At 43.5% G+C, this 25,898-nt stretch overlaps 3 protein-coding genes across 12 annotated transcripts in view; 2 read left to right on the top strand and 1 right to left on the bottom strand.

Annotated features, from left to right (window-relative positions):
• The window catches only part of LOC115162219 (MAP/microtubule affinity-regulating kinase 3), a 45,440-nt gene extending 44,657 nt beyond the window's left edge, over window positions 1–783 (top strand). For 4 of the 8 annotated variants that reach the window (XM_029713304.1, XM_029713306.1, XM_029713305.1 and 1 more), the window contains one exon: window positions 77–783. In XM_029713304.1, the coding sequence (XP_029569164.1) occupies window positions 77–416 (340 nt within the window). In that variant the 3' untranslated portion in view covers window positions 417–783. The remainder of the gene's footprint in view (window positions 1–76) is intronic. The other 4 variants (XM_029713309.1, XM_029713313.1, XM_029713311.1 and 1 more) reach the window with 3 other exon arrangements.
• A 69-nt stretch (window positions 784–852) lies between these two features.
• LOC115162221 (creatine kinase, testis isozyme) lies at window positions 853–5,229 on the bottom strand. Its single transcript, XM_029713315.1, has 8 exons — window positions 5,117–5,229; window positions 4,252–4,453; window positions 3,267–3,421; window positions 3,001–3,133; window positions 2,310–2,481; window positions 1,894–2,017; window positions 1,547–1,736; window positions 853–1,162 (listed from the first exon to the last, which is right to left on the bottom strand). Exons 2-8 carry the CDS (start codon window positions 4,442–4,444, stop codon window positions 984–986), a joined length of 1,146 nt encoding a protein of 381 aa, XP_029569175.1. The 5' UTR covers window positions 4,445–4,453; window positions 5,117–5,229; the 3' UTR covers window positions 853–983.
• On the top strand, window positions 4,365–21,525 carry trmt61a (tRNA methyltransferase 61A). Of its 3 annotated transcripts, none has more exons than XM_029713319.1 (4): window positions 4,365–4,484; window positions 7,522–7,884; window positions 15,817–16,083; window positions 20,589–21,525. In XM_029713319.1, the coding sequence occupies exons 2-4, from the start codon at window positions 7,554–7,556 to the stop codon at window positions 20,879–20,881; spliced, it is 891 nt and encodes a 296-aa protein (XP_029569179.1). In that variant the 5' UTR covers window positions 4,365–4,484; window positions 7,522–7,553; the 3' UTR covers window positions 20,882–21,525. The 3 variants fall into 3 exon arrangements, with proteins under 3 accessions (XP_029569179.1, XP_029569178.1, XP_029569176.1); XM_029713318.1 differs by lacking the exon at window positions 4,365–4,484 and adding an exon at window positions 6,332–6,534 and having other exon boundaries at window positions 7,481–7,884; XM_029713316.1 differs by lacking the exon at window positions 4,365–4,484 and adding an exon at window positions 6,336–6,534.
• The last annotated feature ends 4,373 nt before the right edge of the window (window positions 21,526–25,898 follow it).

Genomic DNA, 25,898 nt, shown 5'->3' on the forward strand with positions numbered 1-25,898 from the left:
ATGGAAGGCCCTTTAAAACAGATAGAAAAAGTTGAATTCACAAAAGCTGTGCATTTTCCTATCTCCTTCCTACCAGTCGCCATGTACCTGGGGATCAGAAAGGGGAAAGTAAAGACAGTAAACCCCGTTCCCTCAGATTCACTTGGAGTATGAGGACCACCAGTTCCATGGAGCCTTGTGACATCATGCGGGAGATACGCAAGGTGCTTGAGGCCAACAATTGTGACTACGAACAGCAAGAGTGTTTCCTGCTGCTCTGTGTCCATGGCGACGCTGAGAACCTTGTCCAATGGGTGATTGAGGTGTGCAAGCTTCCCCGCCTCTCCCTCAATGGCGTGAGATTCAAGAGGATATCGGGCTCATCCATCGCTTTTAAAAACATTGCTTCCAAAGTTGCCAATGAGTTAAAGCTATGAACAAAAAGGGTAAAACTATATCTAGAAAGTATAAGCTGTACAATCTTTTTTTTTTTTTTTTTTACAAAATACTGAGTATGTATTGAATGAGTTTGGCAATAATCACTGAATTACTAATAACTACAGTATATAATCTGGTCATCATGAGTTGTATATGGTTTGTCATACTGAGAAACTTGACCAAAATAGCATTTGTCATCTCATGAAAGTTAACCTTTTCAGAGTAAATAATGAATCTGACTTTCAAGACAGCCACACATTGTTATACACCATTTCCTTCATTTCAAAGAATATATAAGAGATGGAGTTCATGTAAATGCTCACATGGTGAGATCACCAGTGTCTCAATAAAATTCTGTAAACTTGACTCATGGCATATTTAAGTTCTAATCTGAGGATGTGCAACTTCAAAGATGGGAAAGAATAGAAACAAACATGGATTGAAACAGTTTTTTTATTTTGAGATCCACTCTCACAATGAAAGAGGACCTTGTGAGAGAGTAAGTGCATTCCAGGATAGTGTGACACATTCGTTCAGATGGCAAAGGGAAGCAATCACAAGAGTTTTCACTTCTGGGCGGGCATGATGTTGTCGATAGACTGGCCTTTCTCCAGCTTCTTCTCCATCTCAACCAGCAGCTTGACTCCATCCACAACCATCTGCACCAGCTCCACCTCGGAGAAGCCCAGGCGATCGGCATTGGAGATGTCGAAGGTGCCACCCACGGCTGCCGTGTCCACTCCACCTGAAATAGAGACATCAGAAGAGGGACTGAACAAAGATTCACCCATTTTGAACATTGTATCGTTTTGGTGCATCTGAGCAATGCTCTATCGATTCCTGGGGTCGTTTCATGTTTCCATGTGTATCCGAGCCATCACTGTGCAAGCAGGCAGAAATACAGCCGGAATTATGAGTTTTGCATCATATGAGGACATACAATTCAATATGGGTGAATATTTCCTCCTTTAGCTACAATAGTCCTTTTAGAGGAATTCCAGCTTTAATGCTAGAACTGTTTCTAGTGTTGGTCATTTTACAGCCTTAATGTGCTTGTAAGTTACCCTGAGCAACAGAACAGCAAATAAACAAAATTTGGTATGGTTCAGTAATTGAACATTTTCTGTACCTGTTCCACGTTTCTGAAGCCTTAGCCTCTTGAGTACCTCCTCGAATTTGGCGTGCTTGCTCATGTTGGGGATCTTGACGTGGACTCCAGCACGCAGCCCTGTTCCCAGGTTGGATGGGCAGGTGAGCACGTAGCCTAAGTGCTCGTTCCACATGAATGAAGTGCCCTTGTCTTTGAACAGGGTTTCAATCTGAGGAAAAGAGATTTGGGGGTCAAATTAAGAAGAAAAGGAATACAAACATCGATTGATCATTGCCAGCATGTTTTCACATATGAATATGGCAAATTATGATTCATATTTCATTCTCAAAGCCTTATGAATGTATTCCTCAGATATTCCCTCTCACCTTTGTGAGGCCAGTACAGAAACGGTTGAACACCTCCTTCATGTTGCCACCCTTCTGCATGGAGATGACACGCAGGTGGTCCTCCTCGTTGACCCAAACCAGGAAGGTCTTGGTATCATTGTGCCTTGAAGATTAGAATAAATAAATGTTCTATGATCCTCTGACAAGGTCATGGACAGTGGCTTATGAAGCCACCACCAGCATATAAACTATTATGAACTTTCTCCCTTCAATTTAGCAGAGATTTAGGAACACCTAGTTTGAGGGTAACTACATTTCCTAATCATTTTGGCAGTCATTTACTTGAATAGGTTGGAGAGGGTAGAAAGTAAGAATGACTTCAGTGAGTAAGAACAAAACCAAATTGTAATGCTTTTGAGGACATCAAGTATGGGAATGGGAAATCCCTGTCTTACCAGATCCCCCTGCCATCGGGCCAGTCCCGGGCCATGCCAGAGGCCAGCAGCAGAGGAGACACAGGCTTGTCAAACAGGAAGTGGTCATCAATCAGCTGCTGCTGCTCGGCATCTGTCATATTTTTCAGGGCGTAGTACTTCCCCTTCAGGTCACCGGACAGGGAGTCCAGAGCTGCAGATGTGTCAGATACATTGTCTGAGGTTACTGGATGAGACGCCATTACGTTGCTTTCACTAATCTGGGGATCACGTTACAACCATTGGACCCCAGCGATGGGGTCCAATCCGGCCCACGGGTGGTTTGAATAAAACCACCTGCGGGTGGGGAAAACTAACCAAATTCGAAACAGTGTAGAAATGATAATGGACCTTCATTCATAGTTTCTTGACTGTGTCCAGCTTGCTAATATTCACCAAAATTAAAGCTCAACATTCAGGGAGAATCAAATTCAAATTTTTCCAAAAGTTGACGGCTGGGAAATATAACCAAATGCAGCACCCAGGCAAAATGACGGACACTCCTGGTCTAAAGCAATCCTTTCCGGTCAGTAACAGATGTAGAAATACATTCACATAGTTCACCACTAGAGGGGACTCTTTACGCAGTAATGTTACGTCAGGGACCAGGCATCATTCTAGAATGGCATCCACTCAGAGCCCCAGCCCCCTTTGGGTGGGTTTAGGTGAGTACCTTCAACAGACATTCTCTCAACGCCCCTTCGCTCTCCACGGCTGCAGTGTGGGGGCAGACAGAACCCCCGGATGCTCCTTCCTGTTCGGACACGGGAGCTAAGGACGTAGTTGGGGTCCAGGTCATCTCCACCCTGTGAAAACAGACCAAAGTTGAGTTCTGAATTCTCCGTGACTTATCAATACTGGTCAACTTCCCTGCAGTGTACACTGTTGAACATGAGTGTCAGACCACTGTCAACCAGGGACCCATTTAAAGGGCAGTACCTTCAGGTTGTTTGGGTTGAGGTCGGTCTTGTGCTTGTCTGTAGGCTTGTATCCTCCATGTCTGTCCTCAATGATGGGGTCCAGCAGCTCCTTGAACACCTCGTATGTCTCCTCATCTCCAGCCACACATCCCACAGTCATGATGAATGGATGGCCTGGAATGGGGGGAGAAAAATCAATCAGGGATGGATTCAATTAGGAAACAAATTGTAGAGCATGACAGATTAAACAGTGACAACCTCACTCAATACTTAGCATTCCATCAAGCTCTATACAGGCAGAGTCGACAGAATCCAGATGGGTTAGTTTTACCAGGATTATCAACCCCCGTCTGAATGACACCATCTATGGTGAAGCCGTTGGCGGTGGCGGTGGTCTCTGAGTTTGGTGAACATGTTCTGGGTTAAGACCTTGGCCATGTTGTTGTTGTGCTGGCCTAGGTCAGGGAACTCCTCCTCAGGTGACAGACAGCCTCTTGATGGTCAATTTGGCCATTTTATCATTGCTGAACAATAACAAAACACATTCTACAGGGTAAAGGGAAGCCACCTGCTATGCTTAAAAATGCGTATGGACACCATTTCCCCTCAAAAAGGGTTAGGCTATACTATTTCAGTTCATATGGAGTCACCAGATCATCACTAATTGCAGTGACAACCTATGATGATTTCCATATTGCTAAGTTATTATTATGGTATACTTGACCAATAAGCCTTATTCCTAAGTGATGCTTGACCCCTGCTAGATAACAGCAGAAATAAAAAGGTTATCCAAAACAAATCAATGCCCCATTGTGCTTTGAGAGTTTGGTACTGATGCTGGCCAATGGAATACCTCCAACATTCCACTTGAAGACATACTTTCATAGGGTTATATTACCCATCGGCAAGGTTACCGTGCAAAACAAAATGGCATGCCCTCACTAAACGCACATTTAAGAGGCAGAACAGATGGCTTAATGGTTGAAAGCTGCTTGGGTCTTTACCTGGGTTATCAATCCCGGTTTGAATGACATCATCCAATGTAAAACCACTGGGCGTTTGTTTGCTCCTCAGGCGCTCGTAGATGGCAGGAGTCAAGATCTTGGCCATATGATTATTGTGCTGGCTGAGATCTGGGTACTCCTCACTAGAAGCGTACTTCATCTTTAGCGCGTTGTGGGTGTTTCCGAACGGCATGGCTGATCCCTGGACGCAACACGGAGTGGCATAAAAACTGGTGAATATGATCTTGAAAATACTACAAATAGGCCTACGACATAACTCAAGTCAAATACTTGGTTTTTATCAGGTGCGCGCGAGTGCAAGGCTGAATATGCGCACTGCAAAGTAGCGACCGCAGTCACCGCACTGAACGACAATCAGACGAGTATAGGCAGATGTCGACAGGCAGTTGATAAAGGAAAAATTATACTTTTTCCTCTAGAAAGGTGGGGTGATGGAACTCCAGTCAAATGCCAAAGATTGCGCAGTAGCTTCATTCCAATCCGAATAACTATTTTATAGAGCTCTAGACTGGACTGGTAAATGCGTGTGATCATGTTGGAAATCATATCCATATCACTCAGCCCCTGAAAGAAGAAAATGTAGGGTAGGCTATGCGAGATTGTAACAGACCAAAGCAAGATATTCAAAATAACGGGGTCTCGCGCTCGAACACGGCTACAGGCGTTATACAATTGTTTTCATTGTCTATTGTTATCGAAATGTTCACGGAATATGAAAAATATATATGAATGGCCACAAATAGCCAATACAATTTCGCCTCTGTTAAAAACCAAGTACTTGCTTAGTCACAATGAGCTGATTTTGGGTTAAAACGACTTGAACGAGTATAAATAGTGGTCCTACCTGCTGCCGAGGCTGGTCACTACTAGGGGGAAGACACAACGAGACCTATTTTTCCGACCGTGGCGAGCAATCACTGACGTTATTTGGCTCACAAGTGGAAAATGTTCTTGGAGATGGTTCTTTATAGTAGGCGAACTTGGCTCCCATTGGTCAGTATTTCTAGTCCATTCATCTATTTGTCGATTATTAGGCTATACGAGATTGCAGTTTTCATATGTTCCTTTGGTCTTTCTTTACCAATGATGTAGCCGATATCTACCCTGGATTGCTGCTGATGCTATGTATTGGCCATTGAGAGGTTTTGAAGCCAGCGGTCAGCCATATTGGCACTTCTCAGTAGGCACAGGCCTCCACAGGAATGAATGGAATTCTACAGTATTTCAATTAAATGTTTCAAGGACAAAATAACACGTATTTAAGTTTTTTTAAATTATAGTGGGGACAGTAACATTAGTAATCTAAAAAATGAATACTTTAAGGAAAATATTTGTATTAGTTATTTTTATGTTTAGCTCAATTTTGAAGTATGCATTAAGGTGTCTATAATAGAATACATGTGGCCAAAACAAATCTGTTTTACAACGGTGTAGGGAGGAGTGCTGAGATGGTGGTGCGGTGGCTTCAACATAGCGCCCTTTATTTCACATGTTCTCTTAGTGGATAGCCTGGCTACGGATATCATATAACAACAGTTGAATTTAAATGTTGGATTTTTTCCCACAACGTTAAATTATATTAACTTCTTTGGCCTAACTAGAGCCATATATACACAGACTCTGGGCCTAAATAACTGTTCTTTGCTAAAACTGTTTGCAATTCCTAGGGATTCATAAACAAATGTAGGACCATCATGTGAAAAATTATGATTTACAGTTAATTGATTGTTCGGCCTTTTTCTTTTTTTTTACACACATATATGTATTAGTTCCAAATAGGATATACACATATAACCTCCCACCCAAACCCAAACATAACAACCAAACATACACAGAAAAAAATCCAATAATAAAAATACATAAAAAGTATAGTATGGAGTCACAGATAATTCAGCAATAATGCAGATTATGTTCTGCCTTTTTAAGAAATGCCTTACGTCATCAACTGGCGCCTGCGCATCTCAGTTCGAAAATCATTTAAAGTGCCGCATTTGCGCGTTTTCATAGATTTATATATCATCTGAACTGCCTCATTCATTGCAGGATTCATGATTACTGTGAAAGCGAATAGTGTAGATGTTTGTGAACAGGAGCCTCGTCTGGTCAGTCTGATGACAAATCCACACGTGAGCTCTGCAGCATTTGAACAGCAAGTAACAAGTCCTAACTGATCATCAACCTCTCAACATAGCTAGAAGTCACTTCGCACATCTAATTCAATTTTGCTTTTATAGTTTCAAGTACCTAGCTACATTTGATAAGGTATGTCAAAGTTTGCTCGCTAGTGTTTTTCGCCGTGACTGTTCATTGACTAACGAATGGGGTCAGATTTTGCGTCCAACCGTTTTTCCATAGGTAGCTAACTAACGTAGCGAGCTAGTTAACCATTGAGATACGTTTTCCACAGTGAAGTTGCCGAATAGCGGACTTGCAAAATCAAGATTAGCTAGGTATATTTGTTGTTGGCGAGTTAACCAACTAAGTTAACGATAGTTTAACGTTAGCTAAATTGACTAACGTTAGTTCGCTAGCTAACGGTTTAAAATGTAATTTATCTAACGTTAGCTAGCTACAGTAGCTTCCTAGATTGATATGTACACTTACTAGCGAGCTAACGTTAGCTGCAAAAGTATCATAACTAACGTTATGTATTTAAAAATTCACAAACGACCTTCCACTTAGTTTCTCCATATTATTGTCCGCCAGTCACACTGAAGTGTCTCTCCACTGTTCTAATTCGACAATAAACAAACAGTTTAGAATTATTAAATCATACTTGCTTTCAAAACAAATAACAAACGCCGATACAGTGTACGCACATCAAATCGCATTGGTCACATAAAAAAATATTTAGCAGATGTTATTGCTGGTGTAGCAAAATGCTTGTGTTCCTAGCTCCAACAGTGCAGTAGTATCTAACAATACACACACATCTAAAAGTAAAAATGAGCATTCGAATGAGTATGAAAGTAAACAAACCCATTTTGGAGGGATTTTGATCATATTTGACAGACCACATTTGTCAATTTAAAATTAAATTTTCAACTCGCATAGTTTAGGTGAAATCAGACCTGCCTCTTCCTTCAGCTAATGTCGCCCAATACATTGATCAAACTTGGATTTGTATTAATTTGTGAAAAGGATGTTCTGGTTGTCATAGGGGAAATGTTCACTAGTTTCCACTCCTTTTGACTTCATTTCTTTGCAGTGAAAACACCTGAAACTATTCACTTTGGTTCCCTCTTATAGACCCCCGTGATAGGAGTCAAACAAGGCCGGCCATGAGTTTTGTAGAGTATTCAGAGTTTATCCAGGAGGGCGATGTTGCAATTATCTTCCTGGGTCATGACTCGATGATGCCGGTCAAGGTGCAGCAGGGTGCCCAAACACAAACACGCTACGGAGTCATCCGCCACTCCAAAGACCTGATAGGCCAACGCTTTGGCACCAAGGTCACCTGCAGCAAAGGTGGCTGGGTCTATGTGCTGCACCCCACCCCTGAGTTGTGGACCCTCAACCTGCCCCACCGCACCCAGATCCTCTACACAACAGACATTGCCAACATCACCATGATGCTGGAGCTCAAGCCTGGCTCTGTCGTCTGTGAATCAGGTGAGAGGGACAAAACCAGCTGTTTTCCAACTTTATGTAAGCTACTTTATCTGAGGACATGAGTCATTTTAATCTTTCCATAACTTCACCCATTGCACTGAATAATTGCTTAACACATACTCATAAAGTAGAAATATTACATGTTTCATCTTCCCTGTAAGAGATGGACACAGATAATGAGAAAAGATCTGGAGGAAGTATTTGTGATAGACTAGTGGTAAGCCACTCAAAAACAAAAGGATAAATGTGACGCCAATTATTCTTCGAAGGGAGGTTGGTAAGTGAAAGCTCCCGCTCAAGCACCGAGGGAAGTGGTTGGGACAACACCACACTTGGCTTTTGGTGATGCACACCAAGTTGTCATGATTATCAAGAGTTGAAAAAAGACGTCTGTTTTCATTGGTTCACAGCATCACATTTACAATGAGGCCTGTTGAAATGATGCTCTTTTTAAAGCAGAGAGAAATGAATGTTGTGGTTTTACATCCCATTATTAACCTATTGAGTTAAGCGGTCAGTTATTTATGACAATAACCTGACCTGAACTAGACTTGAGATGGAACCCCACAGTAGTACCATCTAGAAGTCTTCCCCAAGTAAGGAGTGTGAACTGGTTGAATTCAATGCAGAAGTAAAGTGATTGTGTGGGTGGTTAATGGATGTTGACGCAGCCTGGGCTGTGTACGTGTCTGGCTTGGAGGGTCTGGGGGCAGATGGCTGCTTTTGCTGCAGTGCTTCATCATGTTTAACTGCTGTGCTGTTCCTTCCTTCCCGGTTCACGGGTTATAGATGGAACACCAGTAAATGTGTGCGAATTCCCAGATGGCGTATCGATGAACAAAACTGCTTGGTCAGCCCCTGACATAATGGGTAGCTGCTACATGTCTGCAGTGTTGTCACATTTATTAGCCTCTTCATGTGGGTGTTTACTTTGCTTTGAAAAAGGTCTGGCTCCAAAACATATACACAGGGAGCAAAAAAGCTAAGGCATTACTACAATGCACCATTGCATGCCGAGTCATTTTTGTTGGTTGGTTTTGAACTTGTGTAACGTAGCCTAATTGAGTGATGAAATAACCCTAATGTACCAACCTGAGGATCACCTGGCCTCTTAGAGTTCATTATGTTTTTGACATTGAAACCATGTTTCATTCTGTAGAAAAGAAATACTTATTGGATGTCTGGTCAGATGTTATTCCTAAATGTTGATTATAATGGCTGACAAGACTGGAAGCTTATCAACTGATTATATGTCAAATCTACTTTATTACCTGCTGATACATGAACACTGGGTGACAACAATAAGCCTATCTAAGCGATTACTTGTCCAATCTCAGGGGTGACTTATATTTTGTGTCCTGAGTGACTTTGTGAATGAGCTATGTAAACAGGCAGTGATTATCAGTTGACTGTTCTGAGTACAGCATGTGTTGTAGGGGAAATGCACAGTCACATAGAGGAGTCATCTAGATTACGCTGAAGGTCGCCATTCTAGCCCCAGCCCTAGCAGAAGGTCTCATGTTCTGCTCCTTCACATGTCATTGTTTCATTTCTTCGCTGACCAGGCTCCATCCTGCTGCCAGGAATAGATTAGAACTTTTGATAGGAGTCCCAGGTCAGGGCTGTTTTCATCAACGCTGGCTTTATGGGAAAGCTAATGGGTGCTCACTGCTCAGAGCCTCTGAAGAACATACCAAATGCGGCCGCCTTGTTATCCAATCAGGTGGCACCCTCGTGGTGGACATGGGCTGAGTGCAGTGCTAATGGCCGTTTTGTGAGATGGGGAGAGACTTTGGGCTCTTGTCCTGCCGCTCATCCTCCTCAGGCAGCAGAAATGTGCAATGTCTCTTACATTTACATTTTAGTCATTTAGCAGATGCTCTTATCCAGAGCGACTTTGTGCATTCATCTTAAGATAGCTAGGTGGGACATCCACATCACAGGCATAGTAAGTACATTTTTGGGGTGTAGGGTTTGAGCATAGCCTGAAGGTAGGGAGGGGCAGTTCCTCTTGCTGCTCCGCAGGCAAGCACCATGGTCTTGTAGTGGATGCGAGCTTTGACTGGAAGTCAGAGGCGTGTGCAGAGGAGCGGGGTGACATGGGAGAACTTGAGAAGGTTGAAAACCAGGCTGGCTGCTGTGTTCTTGATAAGTTGCAGGGGGTTGATGGCACAAGCAGGGAGCCCAGCCAACAGCGAGTTGCAGTAGTCTAGACGGGAGATGACAAGTGCCTGGACAGTCAAGTTCACACATCAGCAAACCATACTCGCAGATGGCGCTCTATCCCTCGGTCTTGCACATTTCGCTCTCATTCAGTCTTTGTCTTTGGCTCTCACATGGCAGGCTTATTAAATTAACAAGGCCACTCTCAGATTCTGAATAAGCTCTTGTAACCAGTGGAAGATGGAAATGGCATGTCCTCAGTGCACGCCATGCTTACAATTTGCAGAACAAATAGGCCTTCACATGTACTTTGTAAGGAATGTCCCTGCTTGGTAGTACCATGGAAGGTGACTAGATGTTTTAGATATTTGCGAATTAGGCAGTAAACTACACTGAACAAAAACATAAACACAACACATAAAGTGTTGGTTTCATGAGCTGAAATAAAAGATCCCCAAAATGTTCCATATGGAAGAAAAGCTTATTTCTCTCAAATTTTGTGCACAAATTAGTTTACATCCCTGTTAGTGAGCATTTCTCCTTTGCCAAGATAATCCATCCACCTGACAGGCGAGGCATATCAAGAAGCTGATTAAACAGCATGATCATTACTAGAGGTCGACCGATTAATCGGAATGGCCGATTAATTAGGGGCAATTTCAAGTTTTCATAACAATCGGTAATCGGTATTTTTGGCCACCGATTTGCCGGTGTTTTTTAATTTTTTTAATAATTTGTTTAATTTTTAATTTGTTTAATTTTTTTTATTTAATAACTTAAAAAAAAAATTTTTTTACCTTTATTTAACTAGGCAAGTCAGTTAAAGAACACATTCTTATTTTCAATGACGGCCTAGGAACGGTGGGTTAACTGCCTTGTTCAGGGGCAGAACGACAGATTTGTACCTTGTCAGCTCGGTGATGCAACCTTACGTTAACTAGCCCAACGCTCTAACCACCTGCTTTACGTTGCCAAGGTAAGTTGCTAGCTAGCATTAAACTTATCTTATAAAAAAAAACTATCAATCAATCAAACACTAGTTAACTACACATGGTTGATGATATTACTAGTTTATCTAGCCTGTCCTGCTTTGCATATAATCGATGTGGTGCGCATTCGCGAAAAAGGACTGTCTTTGCTCCGACGTGTACCTAACCATAAACATCAATGTCTTTCTTAAAATCAATACACAAGTATATATTTTTAAACCTGCATATTTAGTTAATATTGCCTGCTAACATGAATTTATTTTAACTAGGGAAAATGTGTCACTTCTCTTGCAAACAGAGTCAGGGTATATGCAGCAGTTTGGGCCGCTTGGCTCGTTGCGAACTGTGAAGACTATTTCTTCCTAACAAAGACAGCCGACTTCGCCAAACGTGAGATGATTTAACAAAAGCGCATTTGTGAAAAAAAGCAATCGTTGCACGACTGTACCTAACCATAAACATCAATGCCTTTCTTAAAATCAATACACAGAACTATATATTTTTAAACCTGCATATTTAGCTAAAAGAAATCCAGGTTAGCTGGCAATATTAACCAGGTGAAATTGTCACTTGCATTCGTTGCACGCAGAATCGGGGTATACAGAATCTGGCTCGTTGCAAACTAATTTGCCAGAATTTTATGGAACTATGAAATAACATTGTAGATTGTGCGACGTAACAGGAATATTTACACTTATGGATGCCACCCGTTAAATAAAATACGGAACGGTTCCGTATGTCACTGAAAGAATAATGTTTTCGAGATGATAGTTTCCGGATTTGACCATATTAATGACCTAAGGTTTATTATATTATAGTTAAGTCTATGATTTGATATTTGATAGAGCAGTCTGACTGAGCGGTGGTAGGCAGCAGCAGGCTCGTAATAGTCAAAGGTATATGGTTTAGAGAGAAATAGTCGACGCGTCATAATTCCTGTAATAACTTGCGGCTGAACTTGAAAGGGGTTCCTTCGTTATTTTATCGTTCATGTCTTCCATAGAGAATGTCTCGATCTACTTCAAATAAGGTCTGTGTTTTGTGCTTAAACCGCCTCGGCGTTTTGATACCCGTGTAAATCTCACTAGGTAACGTTTGTCAGCATATTTTGATAAATCCACTCTTCAAAAAAAATGATCTTCGCTTATATTGATCAGAGTTATATCCTATGAATATCTACACAGTTATAAAATTGGCAAGGTGGTGTAAGCCTAAACCAAACACAGACCTTATTTTAAGTTGATCTAAAAATATCCTATGGAATAAATGAAGGAACCGCTTTTCAGATTTTGCTAGGTGTCATGGGAATTATGACTCGCACTTTGGTAGTCAATTCTTACCATGCCCATTATTAAAATAGGATTTCCTGCATATAGAAATTAGTTTTTGTTTTCAGCATTCATCACAGGTAACTTACTCTCAACTGTTTGAATAATAGAGTTTATTTGTCTCCTAAGCAGACTCTTCAGTATCGTTGTCACTTCAGAGGTGTGTGTGTGTGTGTGTGTGTGTGTGTAATTAATTTTTTATTTATGTGTACAAAAAAAATAATCACAATAATCGTCCGATTAATCGGTATCGGCTTTTTGGCCCGCCAATAATCGGTATCGGCGTTGAAAAATCATCAGTCGACCTCTAATCATTACACAGGTGAACCTTGTGCTCGGGACCATAAAAGGCCACTAAAATGTGCAGTTTTGTCACACAACACAAGCCACAGATGTCTCAAGTTTTGAGAGAGCGTGCAATTAGCATGCTGATTGAATGTCCACCGGAGCAGTTGCCAGATAATTGAATGTTCATTTTTCTACCATAAGTTGCCTCCAATGTCCTTTTACATTTTGAACCGAGTGCCTCATGGTGGGGTTATGGTATGGGCAGGCATACAGTGCAATCGGAAAGTATTCAGACCCCTTGACACATTTTATGTTGCAGCCTTATTCTACATTTTTGGGAAAATGTTTTTCCCCTTATCAATCTACATACAATACCCCATAATGACAAAGCAAAAACAGTTACTTTGTTAAAGCACCTTTGGCAGCGATTACAGCCTCGAGTCTTCTTGGGTATGACGCTACAAGCTTGGCACACCAGTATTTGGGGAGTTTCTCCCATTCTTCTCTGCAGATCCTCTCAAGCTCTGTTAGGTTGGATGGGGAGTGTTGCTGCTCAGCTATTTTCAGGTCTCTCCAGAGATGTTTGAACGGGTTCAAGTCTGGGCTCGGGCTGGGCCACTCAAGGACATTCAGAGACTTGTCCTGAAGCCACTCCTGCGTTGTCTTGGCTGTGTACTTAGGGTTGTTGTCCTGTTGGAAGGTGAACCTTCGCCCCACTCTGAGGTTCTGAGCGCTCTGCAGCAGGTTTTCATCAAAGATCTCTCTGTACTTTGCTCTTCATCTTTCCCTCGATCCTGACAAGTCTCCCAGTTCTTGCCGCTGAAAACATCTCCACAGCATGATGCTGCAACGGATGGTGGCAAGTTTTTTTTTTCCAGATGTGACGCCAAAGAGCTTGATCTTGGTTTCATCAGACCAGAGAATCTTGTTTCTCATGGTCTGAGTTTCCTTTTGGTTCCTTTTGGCAAATTCCAAGCCGACTGTCATGTGCCTTTGAAGCCACTCCTCAGTAAATCTGGCCACTCTACCATAAAGGCCTAATTGGTGGAGTGCTGCAGAAATGGTTGTCCTTCTGAAAGGTTCTCCCATCTCCACAGAGGAACTCTGGAGCTCTGTCAGTGACCATTGGGTTCTTTGTCACCTCCCTGACCAAGGCCGTTCTCCCCAGATTGTTCAGTTTGGCCAGGCGGCCAGCTCTAGAGTCTTGGTGGTTCCAAATTTCTTCCATTTAAGAATGATGGAGGCCACTGTGTTCTTGGGGACCTTCAATTCTGTAGACAGTTTTTGGTACCCTTCCCCAGATCTGTGCCTTGACACAATCCTGTCTCGAAGCTCTATGGACAATTCCTTCGACCTCATGGCTTGGTCTTTGCTCTGACATGCACTGTCAACTGTGGGACCTTATACAGACAGGTGTGTGCCTTTCCAAATCATGTCCAACTAATTGAATTTACCACAGGTGGACTTCAATCAAGTTGTGGAAACATCTCAAGGATGATCAATGGAAACAGGATGCACCTGAGCTCAATTTCGAGTCTCATATCAAAGAGTCTGAACACTTATGTACATTTTTTAAAATACATTTGCAAACATGTCTAAACCTGTTTTCACTTTGTCATTATGGGTTATTGTGTGTACATTGAAGGAATACATTTTAGAATAAGGCTGTAACTTAACAAAATGTGGACAAAGTCAAGGGGTCTGAATACTTTCTGAATGCACTGTAAACTACGGACATTAAAGACGATTGCATTTTATCGTAGATACGTGACAAGATCCTGAGGCCCATTGTCATGCCATTCATCCGCCGCCATCACCACATGTTTCAGCATGATGACGTACAGATCTGTACACAATTCCTGGAAGCTGAAAATATCCCAGTTCTTCCATGGCCTGCATGCTCACCAAGCATGTCACCCATTGAGCAAGTTTGGAACGCTCTGATTATCGTGTACGACAGCGTGTTCCAGTTTCCGCCAATGTCCAGCAACTTCCCCAGCCATTGAAGAGGAGTGGGACAACATTCCACAGCCTGATCAACTCTATGCCAAGGAGATGTTGCGCTGCATGAGGCAAATGGTGGTCATACCAGACACTGACTGGTTTTCTGATCCACACCCCTCCTTTAAAAAAAAAAAGGTGTTTGTGACCAACAGATGCATATCTTTATTCCCAGTTATGTGAAATCCATAGATTAGGACCTAACTTATTTATTTCAATTGACTGATTTCCTTATAGGAACTGTAACTCAGTGAAATTTGAAATTTTTGCATGTTGTGTTTTTATATTTTTGTTCAGTTTTCAAAGCCTTGGAAATGGTTTACCATGCAGTAGCACCACCCATACACAGCAGCACTACCCATACACAGCAGCACTACCCACACACAGCAGCACTACCCACACACAGCAGCACTACCCACATACTGCATCATACTACAATTAGTAGTATCCTTTCCTTTAGACCCTTCATATACAGTTGTTGTTGAGACCAGACACTTGTCATCCAGTTTAAGGTCCAGGAGAGAGACTAGTAGTAGTACAGCTCTCAACCCCTCTGCTGTGCCCCTGGCTCTGTCAGTCATCCGGTTAGTCGACTGGTGTGGCGGTAGCAAGTCAATGTGCCGCTGTGGGGTAAACATTGCCCCCATTGTTGCCATGAGAACAAAAGCAGCAGTGACGCAATGACAGGAGCGGGAGGAGGAAGGGGCACTGTAGTCCATCGCCATGTTCCCCTGCCTTGTCACATGATCACTTCAGATGCGATCAGACACAACTGCAGTTATTGTTGTGGTCATATGACACTCCAAGGTTTGATTCCACTTTTGATGCTTGCACAACTGTACTACTGTACATCAGACATGTTGATTGAGTATAATGACATAAAAATGGAAGCACTTCTGTATTGATCTGTTTTCTACATCTTCTCAGTTGTTGTGAATACCCCAGTCATCTATAACAGGATTTCCCAAACTCAGTCCTGGCCTTTTGTCCTAGCACTACATAGCGGATTCAAATAATCAAAGCTTGATGATGAGTTGGTCATTTGAATCAGCTGTGTAGTGTTTGGGCAAAAAACAAAACGTGCCCCCAGGGGGGGCCAGGACCTGATTCATGACACCACCACTGCTACTAGTCTCATAACCCATTCCCTGTATGTTTTGTAGGCACGGGCAGCGGCTCTCTGTCCCACGCCATCCTGCGCACCATCGCGCCTACTGGTCACCTACACACTGTGGAGTTCCACCAGCAGCGTGCTGAGAAGGCGGCTGAGGAGTTCAGGGAGCACCGCGTAGGCCACCTGGTCACCGTCCGCAACCAGGACGTCTGCAAGGAGGGCTTTGGAGTGACGGGGGTTGCAGACGCTGTCTTCCTGGACATCCCCTCCCCCTGGGAGGCCGTCAAACATGCCAGGAACACCATGAAGAGGCAGGGTAAGAAGGGGTGTGCGTGTGTAGAAGCAGCCAGGAACTTGGTCCAGAGAACATGACTTTGGCTTGTCCACTCATGAATCCCAGCCAGCCTTTGTTCTCTGGCTGTGCAATGTAGTACACTCAGTGCCATATTGAATATTGATCCGGGTCAGCAGAGCTCTCATTAAATGTGCCCTTGGCTCAGCTCACGCTTGTTCCTCTCTGTTACTTCCTTGTCACACGGATGCAGAATAACGTGACCTGACTAAAGAGCATGCAGTGGTCTCCATGGAGATCAGGACCCATGTACAGTGGGGACAAGCCTGGGCAGGTTGGCAGCTTCGTGGGGTGGTCAGTATGTGTGCGTGCGTGACTGTATAGGCTAAAGGTGGGACATGGGTAGAATACATCACAAGGTTATGAAGTATTCACATAGTGCCCTAGGCTAGTACAGTTACTTACTTGGGATCACTGGTTTATAAACAGCTTTATAAAGTATTTGTTTAATCCCAAGGTGCATAAACAGATCGAATGTGGGACATGGACTAGTAACGGTGCAGAGAGACTCCAGCACCCTTTCCTACCTTCTTTCCAGGGTAGACGTTTCAGTCCTCCCTTCTATGGTTTCACGTCTGCGTTTTCCTCTCTCTAGCTATCTGACTCCCCCTTACACACACACAGTGCCACAAGCAAACAGACAGATATCTGGATGTAGAATCAGTCTCATGACCATACAGGGTTATGTGCTGCAGGGAGGTGGCGTGAGTCTCCTTTAGGCAAGGCACAATTTTGTTCCCTCTGTTCAGGGCTGTTTAGACTGGAGTCCCAGTCTCTCTCTCACACTCCTCTAGAGGACTGGACGCTATGGAGCCGTCTCTCTCCATGCTTCAGCCAAGGGCATCTAGCATTTGACCAGTCAATTATACCGCCCATGTGAGCTTCACATGCTCCTGTCCAGTCCTTGTGTAACCACTAATAAAGGAGATTTCCGTACATTTTCCTTTCCCTGCTTTAGATTTGGTCTGTAGTATCTGAGAACCAGGGTAAGGGGAAGAATGTGGAGCATGGAGCAGAGGAAATGGCTGCCTTTTTTTCTCTCTGTAATTCTTTTCATTATTTGGCCAGTGGCCTGCACCTTTTATTTAGAGAAGCTGTGCTCAGAGGACCCTAGATCCTGGCACAAACCCTCCACACCCCCTCTGTTTGCCAAAGACATGGGGCCGATTGGGGCTGTGTTTTGAGCTTTCCAGAGAGAAGTGCTGCTCCTATTTGTCAATGGAACGACTGTTATCTGAGAGATCCCAAGTTTCCAACACTAGACATTGGCTGTGTCTGAAATCTGGCTTAAATGGCGTACTGTACTAATTGTACTACATACCAGTTTAGAACATACTGTTTAGTAAAATCGAATGCAGTAAGCAAGGAATATCAGCATACTAGGCTCATCCTACTGAGAGTACGTCATCTTATACCCTGACTGCGACGTGAGCGATGCAAAATAATTTTCGAAATCTGTTACTCAATTATTGCACCCACACTGCTCGCGCGCGTCAACGAGCGTCTGCGTTGCCAAGGGCTAAAATAGAAGTCCTTTCTATTTCTGACACAGATCGCGCTGCAAGTCCTGCCTCTCCCATCTCCTCATTGGTTTATAGAAGCAGGCACCCACGTGCCATCTCCTCATTGGTTATACCCAGTGGGTGATTGAAATACCAACTGTTTTGCCGGTTGTCTGGTAATACTATGAAAGTGTAGATGCCATCACCATATAAGTTCAAAGATGAAAAAGCCTGGAAGGAGGAGAGATGACTAGAAACAATTCGGTTGGCTGTTTTATGTGTGGATTAATTGTCGGAGTAGAGGACCTAAACAACCTAATGTTTATATCCCAAGACAAATTAACTAGCAACAGCAAGCTAGCTAAATAGGACAAATTAGCTAGCAAGTGCAAGCTAAATTGCCATAAATGTTTAATGCTTTTCGACCGGTCCCCAAATTAATATAATTGGTTCAGAGTTTGTTTTGATATTTTAACCTGCGTGTCGTGATCGTGTTTGGTGTAGGGGGACAAAAGAAATGTATGCACGATGGCGCGCACCTGCGCGCAGCCGGTTTGGGTTTTAATGCACAATTGCTTTGATTCCCGCCATTTGTTTATTTTTGGTACAGTGTGACCCCTCAGCTGGTCAGGCACACATGGGTCTGGAAAGACAATTCTCTTCCTCAATAGTGTTTAGTGAATTCCACTATAACAGATGAAAAGCCTAAATGAGTATGACATCCTGGCATTTAAAGCATACTACAGTTTCAGAATTTCCCATACCATAAACAGATTCTTTTTTCGCATATCCAAAATGCCTGCTATTTGTAATGCAAGTACGGGTATTCGGACACGGCCACTAGTTTTTGTAAGGCATATCTTACTTCGACTTTGGTGTGTGTGTGTGTGTGTGTGTGTGCTTGGCACATACTAGTAAATGTCTGCATGTGTTGCTTGCTGGACTCGTTTGGCTAAAAAGCCACCTCACTTTGTAGATTTAACAATAAATTCTTCTCCCAGTGAGATTTTGGCTTCTGTAATAGGTCTGTGATTTAGACAACATTCTTTACTCAGTCTGTCAAGGTTCATGAAGATATTTTGGTAAGCTGCTCTCATTCCCTGCTGTGGTTCTATGGAGCTTGTGTTTCGCAGAGAGAGGGAGATCCTTTGCCGTTTGCACACATTCTTGGATGTTAGTTAATGATGTGTGTAGGCTGTTTCTCTGGATACTTTAGCCCAGTGGAAACACATGCATAGTCTTGTGTGTTTGATTCTACCCACTTGTATTATATTCTGCTTCATCTTTCAGATCTGTGTATTACAACATTGGTCCTGTGACTGATTTCTTGTCACCATAGAAGCAAAACATGCGCTCACACACACACAATCTCCTCCCTGGAGCCTGAGTGTTGCACGTCCAGGTTTTGGCCAGAGAGGAGGAGGGGGTGGAGGTAGACTAGAGAGCGGGAGGAGGAGATGAGGATCCTGGGTTAAGTGGATCTGCTGTGATCCTGGTAAACTACACTAATGAGTGGCAGGGCTGTCCCTCTCTCCCATTCTACCTGTCCTGCTCCAACCGCTTTACTCCGTCTGTCCTTACACACACTCTGTTATCCTTATTAGGTCTGGCCACACAGAACGCACACAACGTCCCTGTATTATGATGAGGGCACTTGACAATTCCTGACAATCTTATGGCTGCTCAGACTGTTGGGGCTTTTAAAGCAGTACATTTGTTTTCTGTGTTTCCCCTTCCCAACTTTAGTTTTTATGTCTTTTACTTTTGGTTTTGTACACCAGCTGAAAATAAAATCTGTTATTGAAAATATATATATATATATTGCACCTTTGACTCATCTTTATCGGCTGGCCTACCCTTCCTTGAAGAGTTTTATGAGATAAGAGAAAATAAATATCTATTTATTTTTTATTTAATGCACTTTGAAATTATTTTTGTGTTGCTATGGTGATGACCCTTGTTGACCAGTGGTTGATTGAGAGAAGCAGAAGAGGTGGAGCTAGTGGTGACCAGGTTGTCGACAACACAAATCCAGAAAGTGTGTGAGAGCTATTGTTCAAGGCGTTCGACAACTAGCTAGTCAAAACATCTGAGACAGCCTTGCATTCTGACCAAGGCTGCCTGGCCACAGAATGCAAGGCTGTTTTGACTAGCTAGTTGTCGAACGCCTTGAACAATAGCTCTCACACACTTTCTGGATTTGTGTTGTCGACAACCTGGTCACCACTAGCTCCACCTCTTCTGCTTCTCTCAAACAAGGGTCATCACCATAGCAACTACAATGACTTGGGCAACCAGTGGAACATTTCAATGTGCTCTTCTTTAAACTAAACACTGGTCATGTGTATAGCATTTTCCTCCTTGCTTTTAAAATGGTTGACTTGCTTCTTCGGTGTTCAACATAACACACAAGAACAATAAGATGTTTATGATTAGGCCAATATCTCATTGTTGTGGATGTCTAAATGTCTTTGGCTTTGTAAATCTCTTGACGTGTTTGATGTCAGCATTGGAATCCAATTCACCAGCCGAGTCGTCTGTCTAAACCTGTCTTCTGAATCACAATATGCCTCTTAAAGGTGGCTAGAGGAGTGTCCAAAATCTCCATTAGGGATGAATAAACCAAGCTCTGGAAGTTTACATAGATACTGCCAAAAGTAGTGTGTGAGATTGGAATAACTGACTCATGTTTGCTCTCCTTTTCTCTGCTAATGTGTCCTGTCTCCATCCTGTCATCTCCTCCTATCCCCACCTCTCTCTCTCTCTCTCTCTGTCTCATCCTGTCATCTCCTCCTATCCCCACCTCTCTCTCTCTCTGTCTCCATCCTGTCATCTCCTCCTATCCCCACCTCTCTCTCTCTCTCTCTCTCTCTCTCTCCATCCTGTCATCTCCTCCTATCCCTACCTCTCTCTCTCTCTGTCTCCATCCTGTCATCTCCTCCTATCCCCACCTCTCTCTCTCTGCAGGGGGGCGTGTGTGCTCGTTCTCCCCGTGTATTGAGCAGGTGCAGAAGACGGTTGAGGCGCTGGCTGATGAGGGTTTCCAGGAGATCAGCACTCTAGAGGTTCTGCTGAGGGTGCATGACGTGCGCTCCATCACACTCCCTTTGCCGGACTTTGGGTCCGACCAGCCCTTGGAGACCCCGACTGACACCCCAGTCCCTAGCAATGCTTCCGTTCTCTGTAAGACAACCACGCCGCCCAGGGACATGGCAGGGCACACTGGCTACCTTACCTTTGCCACCAAACCCTCTGTGTAGAGGACTGACTGCTGGAGGTTGGAGTGGGCAGAGACTGTTGTCTAGGAGGCGATGGCTGGGGAACTCCACAAGGTCAAAATGCAGTGCTGATGACTTGGGACATAACCTGACCCGGGTGGAAAACCTGCTCAGACTGATTTACTGTACTTTCCCTTCCTCTCCACTGCTTAGCTAAAACTCTACATTTCAGTCGACAGCTGACATCCTTTTGGAGAGACATGATTGAGAAATTGCTGCTGTTTTAGGCTATTTCCAGGGTCTTTCGTAGACTTTGATGAATGTATACACACAAACCCACACATCCCTAACACACTCTAACAGAGGGAGGGAAGAGCAGGCTAAGTGGGATTCTATAAATAGGCTGCTGATTGCTGAGGGTCTCTACACAGGGTTGTGAAGAGCTGTCTGAGAGGTTCACTCTTAGTCTGTCATGTACAATCGCTCATCACGCTACTGATATGTTCTCGCATCATTCAGGATTGAAATAATAGTATCTTATCCCCCATTGTTACCCAGTTTCTCTCTTTGGAGGACAATTTTTTGTTGCAATTTTTACATTTGTAGAATGGTGGGAGAAATGGTGTTTTGTCTCAGCTGGGGGGGGGGATGCTGTAACAAGGCTAAATAAACGCCTTCCTACTGCCCTCTGCTTGTGACGTTTTCTTTAACTATGGTCTGCTATTATCATCATTGCTGGATGGACGGTGGCTCCGGACCAAAAAAGGCAGAGAAATGGCAGCCGTTCTAGACTGGGAGGAGAAGATGTTCTCCACTGCTCTCTTTCTCTTTGTGAGGGACTGTAAACCTCACTCTTTGATTGTAGATGAAACAGACTGTTACTCAGAGAAACACAACCTCTGCCCAATGACATTGTCCTCACTCCTCACACATGACCAATGAGTTTGTATAGGTTTGTTTCAATGTTTTCATAATTGGAGAACCTAGAGGTTGTAACACTTAAAGGTTGGTGTTCTTTGAATAAGCTCCCTACTGTGCTTAGAAAGTATGTGGGGGATGGGATGGTGAGTTGGTTATTGAAGTAATTGGGGGATTTTTGTGGGTTAACAGTCCTTTGTGGTCAGGTCTCCTGTGTCGAAGCTGAACCTGTTGGAGGGATATTTTTTATTGAACCTTTATTGTCAATGCTGAAACCAAGGTCTCTTTTCCAGATTAGCCCAGTATAGCACCACAATACACAAACATTAAACTACACATTCATATACACAAAATACATGTTATTATACACGAAAAGCAAAACACAAACAAAAAAGACATTCTTCTGTAAAAAGGTCCCCTAACAACCTGAAATGCCCTAGAGGCAATATTTATATTGTAGATAATTCCAGGAAATTGAAGTCTGATTTGCCTAACTCATCTAGACACCAAAGGAGTCTCTAGAGTTAACCAGCCCTTTGAACGGGTTTGGTAACTTGACATTTTAAATCTTAACAGTGATAGGTAAATCGGAAGTTTGTGGAGCAGGACTTCGTAAACAAAAAGAGAGTGATGACGTGATCTACATGACTTCAAAGGGGTCCAACCAACCTTTAGGTAAAGAATACAGTGATGAGTAATAAAACTCCTGTGATAAAACGAAGGGCGCTATGAAAAACAGCTGCCAAGTGTTTAAGCGTAGAGGCCGCTCCACTTTGGTAAATAGCTTCACCATAATCAAGAACGTAGAGAAAAGTTGGCTGCACAATCTGCTAACTAGAGAGAGACTAAATCTGTTTCTGTAAATCTTAATAAACTCAGTCGTATGTTTTTAAACGATAAATCATTGTCAATCCAAATGAGAGAGTTGTCTCACCTGCAGTCCGGTGTCATCAGCCTGTCCCCAGCTGGAGAAGGTCTAATCTGGAGGACAGAAACTGGGAATCCTGCCCCTAATCAGCTTGTCATTTGCCCTGCTGAGCTGAGTTGTGGTACCAGCTAATCAGTTATGTTACCAGCTAAAATATTGTATTCGGATTACAGATAGTTTAGAAAAACTAGTTTACTTCTGGGATTACTTTTACATTTCTGAATGACATTCAACTCAGCATTGAAAAGGGTGCAGATTAAGTTTGTTCCACCTGAGCGAGTCTGACCACAAGTCAGAGACCACTACGATGACACCAAATGCGTTTGATGAATCCTTTTTATCGTCTGCTAATGGCTGAAAGTATTCAGATTACGTTACTGAGTTTGGGTAATACAAAAGTTAAATTACTGATGACAATTCTGGACAGGTAACTAGTAACTAACGGATTACATTTCGAAAGTAACCAACCCAACCATGCACATATCCATAGTCGTGGGAAGTAGGAGTGCTGAGGGTGCTGCAGCACCCCCTGAAAAATATATATACAGTGGCAAGAAAAAGTATGTGAACCCTTTGGAATTATCTGGATTTCTACATAAATTGGTCATAAAATTAGATCTGATCATTTAAGTCACAAAAACAGACAAACACAGTCTGCTTAAACTAATAACACACAAATTATACACTGCTCAAAAAAATAAAGGGAACACAAACAACACAATGTAACTCCAAGTCAATCACACTTCTGTGAAATCAAACTGTCCACTTAGGAAGCAACACTGATTGACAATAAATTTCACATGCTGTTGTGCAAATGGAATAGACAACAGGTGGAAATGATAGGCAATTAGCAAGACACCCCCAATAAAGGAGTGGTTCTGCAGGTGGGGACCACAGACCACTTCTCAGTTCCTATGCTTCCTGGCTGATGTTTTGGTCACTTTTGAATGCTGGCGGTGCTTTCACTCTAGTGGTAGCATGAGACGGAGTCTACAACCCACACAAGTGGCTCAGGTAGTGCAGCTCATCCAGGATGGCACATCAATGCGAGCTGTGGCAAGAAGGTTTGCTGTGTCTGTCAGCGTAGTGTCCAGAGCATGGAGGCGCTACCAGGAGACAGGCCAGTACATCAGGAGACGTGGAGGAGGCCGTAGGAGGGCAACAACCCAGCAGCAGGACCGCTACCTCCGCCTTTGTGCAAGGAGGAGCAGGAGAAGTACTGCCAGAGCCCTGCAAAATGACCTCCAGCAGGCCACAAATGTGCATGTGTCTGCTCAAACGGTCAGAAACGGACTCCATGAGGGTGGTAATGAGGGCCCGACGTCCACAGGTGGGGGTTGTGCTTACAGCCCAACACCATGCAGGACGTTTGGCATTTGCCAGAGATCACCAAGATTGGCAAATTCGCCACTGGCGCCCTGTGCTCTTCACAGATGAAAGCAGGTTCACACTGAGCACGTGACAGACGTGACAGAGTCTGGAGACGCCGTGGAGAACGTTCTGCTGCCTGCAACATCCTCCAGCATGACCGGTTTGGCGGTGGGTCAGTCATGGTGTGGGGTGGCATTTCTTTGGGGGGCCGCACAGCCCTCCATGTGCTCGCCAGAGGTAGCCTGACTGCCATTAGGTACCGAGATGAGATCCTCAGACCCCTTGTGAGACCATATGCTGGTACGGTTGGCCCTGGGTTCCTCCTAATGCAAGACAATGCTAGACCTCATGTGGCTGGAGTGTGTCAGCAGTTCCTGCAAGAGGAAGGCATTGATGCTATGGACTGGCCCGCCCGTTCCCCAGACCTGAATCCAATTGAGCACATCTGGGACTACATGTCTCGCTCCATCCACCAACGCCACGTTGCACCACAGACTGTCCAGGAGTTGGCGGATGCTTTAGTCCAGGTCTGGGAGGAGATCCCTCCGGAGACCATCCGCCACCTCATCAGGAGCATGCCCAGGCGTTGTAGGGAGGTCATACAGGCACGTGGAGGCCACACACACTATTGAGCCTCATTTTGACTTGTTTTAAGGACATTACATCAAAGTTGGATCAGCCTGTAGTGTGGTTTTGCACTTTAATTTTGAGTGTGACTCCAAATCCAGACCTCCATGGGTTGATAAATTGGATTTCCATTGATTATTTTTGTGTGATTTTGTTGTCAGCACATTCAACTATGTAAAGAAAAAAGTATTTAATAAGATTATTTCATTCATTCAGATCTAGGATGTGTTGTTTAAGTGTTCCCTTTATTTTTTTGAGCAGTATATGTTTCTTGTCTATATTGAATACATAATTTAAACATTCACAGTGTAGGTTGGAAAAAGTATGTGAACCCCTAGACTAATGACTTCTCCAAAAGCTAATTGGAATCAGGAGTCAGCTGACGTGGAGTCCAATCAATGAGACGAGATTAGAGATGTTGGTTAGAGCTGCCCTGCCCTATAAAAAACACTCACAAAATATGAGTTTGCTATTCACAAGAAGCATTGCCTGATGTGAACCATGCCTCGAACAAAAGAGATCTCAGAAGACAAGATTAAGAATTGTTGACTTGATTAAAGCTGGAAAGGGTTACACAAGTATCTCTAAAAGCCTTGATGTTCATCAGTCCACGGTAAGACAAATTGTCCATAAATGGAGGAAGTTCAGCACTGTTGCTACTCTCCCTAGGAGTGGCCGTCCTGCAAAGATGCCTGCAAGAGCACAGCGCAGAATGCTCAATGAGGTTAAGAAGAATCCAAGAGTGTCAGCTAGACTTAAAGAAATATCTGGAACATGCTAACATCTCTGTTGACGATTCTACAATACCTAAAACACTAAACAAGAATGGTGTTCATGTGAGGACACCACGGAAGAAGCCACTGCTGTCCAAAAAACATTGCTGCACGTCTGAAGTTCGCAAAAGAGTACCTGGATGTTCCACAGCGCTACTGGCAAAATATTATGTGGACAGATGAAACTACAGTTGAGTTGTTTGGAAGGAACACACAACACTATGTGCAGAGAAAAAAAGGCACAGCACACCAACATCAAAACCTCATCCCAACTGTCAAGTATGGTGGAGGGAGCATCATGGTTTGGGGCTGCCTCAGGGCCTGGACAGCTTGCTATCATCGACGGAAAAATGAATTCCCAAGTTTATCAAGACATTTTGCAGGAAAATGTAAGGCTATCTGTCCGCCAATTGAAGCTCAACAGAAGTTGGGTGTTGCAACA

Source organism: Salmo trutta, chromosome 25 (genome assembly GCF_901001165.1).
Source record: "Salmo trutta chromosome 25, fSalTru1.1, whole genome shotgun sequence".
NCBI classification, from domain to species: Eukaryota; Metazoa; Chordata; class Actinopteri; order Salmoniformes; family Salmonidae; genus Salmo; species Salmo trutta.

Bases quoted from the DNA above. Each gene is read 5' to 3' on its own strand.
- trmt61a (XM_029713319.1), top strand. From the start codon at position 7,554: ATGAGTTTTGTAGAGTATTCAGAGTTTATCCAGGAGGGCGATGTTGCA. The intron at 7,885-15,816 runs GTGAGAGGGACA...TATGTTTTGTAG, and splicing joins CTCTGTCGTCTGTGAATCAG to GCACGGGCAGCGGCTCTCTG. The intron at 16,084-20,588 runs GTAAGAAGGGGT...CTCTCTCTGCAG, and splicing joins GAACACCATGAAGAGGCAGG to GGGGGCGTGTGTGCTCGTTC.
- LOC115162221 (XM_029713315.1), bottom strand. From the start codon at position 4,444: ATGCCGTTCGGAAACACCCACAACGCGCTAAAGATGAAGTACGCTTCT. The intron at 1,737-1,893 runs GTGAGAGGGAAT...TCTTTTCCTCAG, and splicing joins TCTGTACTGGCCTCACAAAG to ATTGAAACCCTGTTCAAAGA. The intron at 1,163-1,546 runs GTACAGAAAATG...TCTCTATTTCAG, and splicing joins GCTTCAGAAACGTGGAACAG to GTGGAGTGGACACGGCAGCC.